This window comes from Myxocyprinus asiaticus, chromosome 5 (assembly GCF_019703515.2).
Source record: "Myxocyprinus asiaticus isolate MX2 ecotype Aquarium Trade chromosome 5, UBuf_Myxa_2, whole genome shotgun sequence".
In the NCBI taxonomy this organism is placed as follows: Eukaryota; Metazoa; Chordata; class Actinopteri; order Cypriniformes; family Catostomidae; genus Myxocyprinus; species Myxocyprinus asiaticus.
In genome coordinates this window covers 56,446,499-56,456,491 of record NC_059348.1, presented here as the reverse complement: position 1 = coordinate 56,456,491, position 9,993 = coordinate 56,446,499, and the positions used below count along the sequence as shown (strand labels likewise).

The window sequence follows — 9,993 nt, the reverse complement described above, 5'->3', positions numbered from 1 at the left end:
TTTTCAGTTCTGCCCACAAATGTTCTATCAGATTGAGGTCAGGGCTTTGTGATGGACACTCCAATACCTTGACTTTGTTGTCCTTAAGCCATTTTGCCACAACTTTGGAGGTATGCTTGGGGTCATTGTCCATTTGGAAGACCCATTTGCGACCGAGCTTTAACTTCCTGTCTGATGTCTTGAGATGTTGCTTCAGTATATCCACATAATTTTCCTTTACTTCCTACGATGGTCTTTATGGCCAAACGGTTCAACTTTTGTTTCATCAGACCAGAGGACATTTCTCCAAAAAGTAAGATCTTTGTCCCCATGTGCACTTGCAAACTGTAGTCTGGCTTTTTTATGGCAGTTTTGGAGCAGTGGCTTCTTCCTTGCTGAGCAGCCTTTCAGGTTATGTTGATATAGGACTCGTTTTACTGTGGATATAGATACTTGTCTACCTGTTTCCTCCAGCATCTTCACAAGGTCCTTTGCTGTTGTTCTGGGATTGATTTGCACTTTTCGCACCAAACTACGTTCATCTCTAGGAGACAGAATGCGTCTCCTTCCTGAGCGGTATGATGGCTGTGTGGTCCCATGGTGTTTATACTTGCGTACTATTGTTTGTACAGATGAACGTGGTACCTTCAGGTGTTTGGAAATTGCTCCCAAGGGTGAACCAGACTTGTGGAGGTCCATAATCTTTTTTTCTGAGGTCTTGGCTGATTTCTTTTGATTTTCCCATGATGTCAAGCAAAGAGACACTGAGTTTGAAGGTAGACCTTAAAATACATCCACAGGTACACCTCCAATTCAGTACACCTCCTATCAGAAGCTAACTGGCTAATTGTATAAAGGCTTGACATCATTTTCTGGAATTTTCCAAGCTGCTTAAAGGCACAGTTAACTTAGTGTATGTAAACTTCTGACTTCAACTGTATACAGTCTATATGATGCCCCCTTCTCGGTTTGTTTAATATCTTTTTTCAGTTTTTTTAGTTTCACTACGCTTACATGTTGTCAAAAGTCTTGCTTGTTGATTCTTTCTCCAGCGTGTCCATAGAGGGTTGCTCATATCATGATTGATATGATCATTTGAAAAAGAGTTCATTGTGCTATAAAAACATACTGTAATGTTTAGAACTCAAAACTTCCTCTTCAAAAAGAGCATTTATTAAATCTAAACTGCAAAAATGATTGTTGTTTATGTCTGTGTGTATTCCAGCATTGCAGACAAGTGTCAAGTTTATTTTGATCCCTGATCGTTTCAGTCTGATCTGAGCAGTTAGAGCTGCACATTTCATCACTGATTGTTTTCTGATTCTGTCACAATGTGATGCAACTTTATAAAGACACTGTGAGGCAGTTAAAATGATATAGAATCCGCAAAACAGTTACTGTTGCTCGTTTCACGTGTCGTAATGTTTATGTGTCTGCAGTATGTTGTACATGAGCTGTGTGTTTGTGTTCAGGAGAGTAACAACATGGTGGTTCCAGCGATGCAGTTGGCCAGTAAGATTCCAGATATGTCAGTGCAGCTCTGGTCTTCTGCTCTACTGAAGGGTGCGTTCACACAGTGATCACATAAGTGTTTACCACAACACACTCAGAACAGGCCCGATGAAATACTGTTTTCTTGTAACATATTTGAACGTTGTACATTATTAAGGCTGTCTATTTAACTAAAAAACTGTTCACTTTGCAGTTGGTTTGAGTTAATGTGTTTAACGACTGTCATGTGTTCATCTGCAGATCTGAACAAAGCCTGCGGGAATTCAATGGATGCTCATGAAGCTGCGCAGATGCACCAGAACTTCTCACAGCAGCTGCTGCAGGATCACATCGCCGCCTGCAGTCTGCCCGAACACAACCTCATTACTGTACGACAACCGTCTACTACATTATCATCAGTTACACAGAGTCCAGCATTCACACCTGACCAGCTATGAAACTGATTTGCATTACGTTTGTCCCCATGGCAACAGGATCATGTAGCTGTTTTTGTCCTTGTGTATATAAGTGTCAAACAGTGCAGGTGATTGTGTCACACGCAGCATCATAGATAACATGAGCACCTGACATGAAAACATCATCGTGATTTGATTTCTCATATTTCTGTTTTGGTCGTTTAATATTCCACATATGGAGAAATAAAACTTCAGTCATGCTGGATAAACCTCAGTATTTTCCTCTGAGGTTTAAGTCGTTAAAAGTCGCGTGATTGACGGGTGGCGACAGATGTTTTCTTTAGTAGAGGTTTGATTTGATTCGCTTTAATCAACTTTTAATCGTGTGCAGGAGGTGAATTGTAGATATTTATGATAAAACTCTCACTAGTGAAAATGCTAATTTTTGATATAAAAAATGATGTCATAGTTGGAAATGCAAGAAGTTTATGAAACAAAAATATGAGGAATAAAATCATGTGTGTGTGTGTTCGTGTCAGGTGCCGTTTCACTCCGATACATGATGTCACATGACACAATCACCTGCACTGAACTAAACAGTCCTGTTGTCATGAGGACAGAAGTTTATATTTAAAATAAAAGTCATGCAGAAATAATGGTTCATTATCAGGTGTGTCAGAGTAACTGTTCAAAATACAATTACAGATATCTCAAATTAATTTCTTACTAATTAACATTCCAAATACACATATTGGTTTTGTATTTCTCACTAGTAAAATGATCATTATTGATATCATTAGTTACATTGTTACTATAGTGCAAATGTCCATTCCTTTTATCAACAACTGAATTACAATTAGTAAAAATGCTCATATGTAGGAACTTTAATTTGGAGTTCACTAGCGTCAATGTTCATTTCTGTTCATTTATTTATTTATTTGTATAGGGACAGTACAAAAACATGATTTTAACACAAACAAACAAACCAAAATATGCATTGTTCATAGAGATTATTGCACCATCTCAGGTCCTTAGATAGGCTTTTTTTCCTCCCCAAAACAAAAAGGAAACATTTCAAATGAAAAATGAATAAGGTTGCGCCAAATCCTGGGAACATATAATGAAAAGGATTAGACCAAAATTTATTATTAATTTAATATGAGAACAGCTCTGTTTCTTTTTCATCCAGTGCTTTATCATTATTATAAAAAACTTTATATCTTTAATACATGAATTTACATGAATTTGTTATAAGATATCTGAACGTCACATCATAGATATCTGTAACTGCATTTGGAACAGGAGTGAATGGCACATCATTGTGAGGTTCTACTAGTGAAAATGCAGTTAAAGATATCAATAATTGTTTTTACTAGTTGAAAGTTTTGATCTCAAGAATTCATGTTTTTCCCATTGCAAAAGTAATCACTGATAGAACAAACGGAGCATTTTCACTAGTGTAAACAGTCTTGTAGATATCTGTCATTCATATCCTGTGTGTGATTAAATGTTGAAAGAGTTTGTGATACTCGCTCGTGTCAGACTGTTATTCTTAAATTGTGTGTTTTGTTACCGGCTAACAAGCAGTTAAAGGGACAGTTCACCAAAAAATGTTCTGTCAAAATTCTCTCATCATTTACTCACCCTCATGTCATCCCAGAAGTGTATGACTTTCTTTCTTCTGCAGAACACAAATGAAGATTTTTAGAAGAATATTTCTGCTCTGTAGGTCCATATTAGGCCTTGTTCAGACTGCCACTAAAAATCAGATTTTTTGCACATCCAGATTGTATCCAGATGAGTTTTGATAGTCTGGACAGCAAAAAACCACATGAAATCTGATTTTTCCGAATCTGATTCAAACCACATCGGGAGGTGGTTTCAAATGTGATTTAAATCTGATTTTTTTCAGATGCATCTCAGTCCGGATGCTCTGGCTGCTCAAATCGGATTACAGATGGTCTTTTGTGTCACTCTTAATGCGAAACACAACGATGAAGTCAAAAATCGGTGACGGAAATGCCGGAAGTATTCATAAGCCGGCCGTGACTGCAGCACGGAACATCACAACATTTACCAGTCTCCTCCATCGCTGAGTTTTTCTTGTGCGACGGAGGAGTTCTGCACCGTGACTGGACAGGGCGCTTATCTGGAGAGCGAGATGATGCACCTCCATTTTTCCCGCATCTGTTTTGAAAGCATCGTCATGTGGGTACGCCTACATCATTACCAAACAACCCATGCAGATAGGTTGGTTATGTCTGAACGTGCAAATCTGATTTGATCACTTGCAATTAATAGTGCGGACAGTCTGTCTGAAAATATCTGATTTGAGAAAAAATCTGATTTGCCTGCAGTCTGAACATTAGCCTAATACAAGTGAATGGTGACCAGAACTTTGGAGCTCCAAAAAGCACGTAAAGGCAGCATAAAAGTAATCCATGTCTTCTGAAGTGATATGATGTGTGCATGAGAGAGAGAAATAATTAAGTCCTTTTTTATTATAAGTTCTCCTCCCTGCTCAGTAGGGGGCGATATGCATGAAGAATGTGAATCGCCAAAAACACAAGAAGAAGAAAGTAAAAGTTAAAGTGGAGATTCACTGAGCAGGGAGGAGAATTTATCGTTAAAAAAAAAAATGATTGACCTCTTTCTCACCCACACCTATCATATCACGTCTGAAGACATGGATTAAACCACTGGAGTCTTATGGATTACTTTTATGCTGCCTTTATGTGCTTTTTGGAGCTTCAAAGTTCTGGTCACCATCCGCTTGCATTGTATGGACCAACAGAGCTGAAATATTCTTATAAAAATCTTCATTTGTGTTCTGCAGAAGAAAGAAAGTCACACACATCTGGGATGGCATGAGGGTGAGTAAATTATTTAAGTCTTTTTCTCCCCAATTTTGGACCAGATGCCCAATTCCCAATGTGCTCTAAGTCCTCGTGGTGGCGTAGTGACTCCGGGTGGCGGAGGACGAATCTCAGTTCCCTCCGCGTCTGAGACCATCAATCCGCGCATCTTATCATGTGACTTGTTGAGCGCGTTACCGTGGAGACGTAGCGTGTGTGGAGGCTTCACGCTATTCTCCGCAGCATCCACACACAACTCGCCACGCACCCCACCGAGAGCGAGAACCACATTATAGCGACCACGAGGAGGTTACCCCATGTGACTCTACCCTCCCTAGCAACCGGGCCAATTTGGTTGCTTAGGAGACCTGGCTGGAGTCACTCAGCACACCCTGGACTCCAGGGGTGATAGTCAGCATCTTTATCACTAAGCTACACAGACCCCAACATGCGATTTAAGTCTTTATATTTACTGGCCAAACACACACGTTTAGTGAGTGTTCATTTTAGATGCTGATAGTAAACAAACACAAGCTGATTTACTGTGTTATTGTGTGTGTTTGTGTTGCAGTGGACAGAAGGCCTTCCACCGGTGCAGATTCAAGCGCAGAATGGACCAACAACCAGCCTGGCCAGCCTTCTCTAAACACACACACACACACACACACACACACACACACACACACTGTACATACAGGTCACAGGCCTTCAACACACACATCATCTGTCACATGCACATTTTATCTTGTATTATTCTGATTTTAACTTATTTGAACTCGTTCACGGTTTAGAGTCACCTTTGGTCTTTGGGATCATTTGATTGTGTTTGAGGCAGGTGAAGGGAACTGGACATCAACACTTGACAGGTGACCACGAATAAGCTGATTTACTGCGGTATTAATGCAGCCGGATTACTCTGTTAAGTGTGGAGTATACCCATCACACCAGCAGTGTTTCTGCTCCGAGAGTTCGTCATTAACTTTTCTTTTTATTGACGTGTCTTTGTGCAGTCTGAGTCCAAACACGTGTAGATTTCTGTAGAAAGTGTTTGGAAGCGTTTCATTGGAACTGAGGTGGACTAATAAACCCTCCAGCAGAGGAGCGATAATAAGAGGGACAGATTTAGTGATCGGGTGATTGACAGCTTAAACGAGCAGCTAAAGCATCAAACCAGTAATAGTGATGACATCATTTCTGTACATTAGTTTATTAGTATGTGCATATGGAACGACATTTTCATGCAGTTTCAGAAACGTCTTCAAATGTTCTTTTAACATTATTATTTTGTTGTTCATATATTTTTTTAACTGTTTGAGACGTGCAACTAAAATGCTACATTTTCTTAAACACGATTCTGCTGTTTCATTTGTAACTCTAAATGTGTGTTGATGCACGAGTGAATCTCATGAAACCTGTTCAAGAACACGTCCAACTCTTATTTCACCACTAAATCAATTTTTTATTTTTATTTTATAGAACATGAAGCTTGTTTTAGGACCATTAAGATTGTTTTGCATTGTGACATTATTTTTATGACAATTAAACGCATTTTTAGCCATTACTGTCAAGCATAAAAATTAAATAAAATAATAATGTTTCTGCATCATGGTAGTATTCGTTGTACTGCCTGATTTAAATAATCTCATTGTTTTATTACAGTAATGAGAATGCAGAGGAAATGTCCTTAAATAAGCTTCATTTTTTATGCCTTGATTTTTTGAGTTTAGGGTGAAATAAAAAGATGGACATGTTTTTGTGCAATTCAGCCACAGATTAGATGCAAATATCATTATACAGGAGAATATAACACGTTTCATGAGACAGCAGAGGAAGTGCATCTGTCATGTGACCAGGCGCTGTGAGACGGACGTTTAATCCACGTGTGGATGAATGTGAAGAGTTGATTGGACTTTCCAGCGGCTCTTCACTTTAGATCGTTCATTGCGTTCACACTGGCTTTGATTGTTCACTCGTTTGGTCCGTGCAGGATGTTACAACGATCATTTACTGAACATATTTTAAATAGACACAAACCCCGTCTCGTTTTCTGCTCAACACTTGATTTCTGTTCCTGAACGTCTCGACACCGTCTCATGTTTTACTCTTAAAGGGATTTTTCCTCTTCATTTCCTCTGTAGTTTTAACAAATACATTTATTACATTTTGTAAAGTTTGAATATTTATAAACCACATTTAACAATATTATGATCTTTGTCATTATTTTGGTTTGGGAAAGCATTTGTTTGTATAAATGTCATGAAAGGCCGCTGTCTGCTCATTTCGCAGGTGATCGCAGGTTAACGGCTCGTTATATTCAGACACTGTCTCTAATAACTGTATTTTTAAACTCTCATATTGTTTGTTTTTGTCGACCTCAAAATCATCTGCATTTTCTAAATAAAATTGGAGAACTGTAAGAGCAATTCTGTGAGATTCATTCAGTATGCTGATTAGGATTTATGTTGATAAAGTCATTCTAGAAATGAAGAATGCTTCAGAAACACATTTTATGAATATTAAAACGTAATTATTATCATGAGCACGTAATGTTTATAATGAACGTATAGTGTTTGTGTGATCGACAGATTTACAGCATTATTGACACATAAGATTGTTAAAAATATTGTTTAAATCAAGAAATATAATCTTTGTGTCAATGTTGGTTTCATGAAATTCATTTATAGCTTTTTCGACAAAACATTGATTTAATGACTTTAAAAATGTCATGTGGTGTAACCATTCATTAAAAGGTATTAAAATATTTCCTTGCATCTTGGATACACGAGTGTACACAACTTAATCATTCATTTTAGAAAAGTTTCAAAGAAAAAAATAGACCGTACAAATATCATGAAGTTTTGAGTCACGTTTTCTCAGGGTTACACCATTTGACCGGAACAAAATGTGCCTTTTCATAAAAATGACAAAATATTTGATTTTTGATTTTATTTTTTATTGTCACATGACAACACAATGGTGGCCTGCATGTTGATTACACCACATGACTTTGATTTGGTGGACAAACGTTTTTCAAATATTAATCATAATTTACATTTTTTTTTTTTAAATGTACAGCTTATTTTTTTAAGAAATATTAAAATATTATTCCAAACTTTAAAATATTAAAATATTTAATATTTAAAATATTAAAATATTGTTCATGCCAATTTTTTTTTTTTTTTTTTTTTTTTTTAAAGGGACAGTTCACCCAAAAATGAAAATTCTCTCATCATTTATTCACCCTCATGCCATCCCAGATGTGTGTGACTTTTTTTCTTCTGCAGAACACAAATGAAGATTTTTAGAAGAATATTTCAGCTCTGTAGGTCCATACAATGCAAGTGAATGTTGATCAGAATTTTGAAGCTCCAAAAAGCACATAAATGCAGCATAAAAGTAATCCATACGACTCCAGTGGTTTAATCCATGTCTTCAGAAGTAATATGATAGGTGTGGGTGAGAAACAGATCAATATTTAAGTCTTTTTTTATTATAAATTCTTCTCCTGCACAGTAGGGGGCGATATACACTAATAATGTGAATCACCAAAAACACAAGAAGAATATAAAAGTGATCTTTTTCTCACCCACACCTATCATATCACTTCTGAAGACATGGATTAAACCACTGGAGTTGTATGGATTACTTTTATGCTGCCTTTATGTGCTTTTTGGAGCTTCAAAGTTCTGATCAACATTCACTTGCATTATATGGACCTACAGAGCTGAAATATTCTTCTAAAAATCTTCATTTGTGTTCTGCAGAAGAAAGAAAGTCATACACATCTGGGATGTCATGAGGGTGAATAAATGATTAGATTTTTTTGAAGGGTGAACTACTCCTTTAATTAGACTTTTATTTTACTGTCTCTGGACAGTTACACCACATGACTTTTTGGACTTTAAGCTCCAGAAAAAAAATCTAAATGCCGTTGAACTCAGAAATGGAAAACATGTTCATCATTGTAAAGGTGTAAAGTCATTGTTCTTTGTGAATTGCATTTTATGAATTTGTCATTGACTCATTGAACATGTATTGTAATTGCATGATGATGATGTCTGTACAGTGTTTTGCAGTTCATTCTGACGGCATTTCTGTGTTTGTAAGCAAACAACACACAGGGTGAATTCAGGAAAACTCTTCATGACAGTCAACACAAAGTCTAAAAGTGGCCCAGTTTACCTGAATTCATCCAGTGTAATTGTCTGTAAAGTTTGACATGATACACACACACACACACACAGCTTGGGAGAGGTTAGTGTGTGTGTGTGTTGTGTGTGGTGCCAGCTCTGAGGTCAGTGTTGTCAGTCTGGTCACATGACTTTCTTTATTTGTAATCTGCCGAGTGTTTCCTGTGACACAGTGATCAGACACAAGGCCCAAATGAGCCTCACACACACGTGTTATAACTGAAGGCAGAATAAACAGACTGATATTAATTATGTGTGTGAGGTGTCACAGGCAAGGCATATCACTTCCTGCCAAATAGTGAGCAGAGCTGAGGGGAACTGGGAGGGTCACTTCCTGTTCATTGACATCACTCACATGGAACTGTACAACACCAAAAACACAAGATTAGACAGTTGGGACCCTTGTGATTAAAAGCATGACACTTGTGTGTGTTTTTGTAAAATGTAGCTTTCCAAAGGTGTAGCTACTGTATAAAATACAGTCCGAACGATTACCTCATTTAATCCTCAGACCAGAAAGTTTTATGATTTTAAACATTATGACGTAAAATAAAGAAATATTTCAAATTCAGCACAATTTCTTGGCTACTTATTAAATGAGTGACATTGATCTACAGACGGTCATATTGAAGCTTTGGAACATTCTCAGATCATGAGAACATGATCATCAGGTTTTCCACATATGAATGCTGTTATTAAAGCAAACAAGACACATAGGCTATTAAATCATGAGACTGTATTAAAACAGAAAAATAAAAAAGTCCTTTTAGCCTTTATAAACAGCAGATGCTCTTCGTGTCCCTCATTTATGTGTAGAAACACTATAAATGTCTGACACCATGACTATCTGATCCTTCACTATGTATTATTACAGACTAAAAACAATTAAATGTCAAAGAATTCAAAATCCTCAGGCTCTGGAGACATTAAAAGACACGTGCTCAAGCTGAAGCCCCTGAGAAACAGGCCGCAAGCCCGGGAAAAAAAAAACAATTTGGGTGGTGTGGTGAAAGAGATTCAGCGTCAACTGTCGAGCATGTCGGTGATGCTGACGAAGGTCGT

General features: G+C 37.4%; 1 protein-coding gene across 1 annotated transcript in view; it reads left to right on the top strand.

The window, feature by feature from the left end:
• The window catches only part of LOC127441369 (MAU2 chromatid cohesion factor homolog), a 23,014-nt gene extending 16,473 nt beyond the window's left edge, over positions 1 to 6,541 (top strand). The window contains exons 17-19 of the mRNA XM_051698704.1: positions 1,452 to 1,542; positions 1,732 to 1,859; positions 5,313 to 6,541. Of these exons, the coding sequence (XP_051554664.1) occupies positions 1,452 to 1,542; positions 1,732 to 1,859; positions 5,313 to 5,387 (294 nt within the window). The 3' untranslated portion in view covers positions 5,388 to 6,541. The remainder of the gene's footprint in view (positions 1 to 1,451; positions 1,543 to 1,731; positions 1,860 to 5,312) is intronic.
• Positions 6,542 to 9,993: the final 3,452 nt, after the last annotated feature.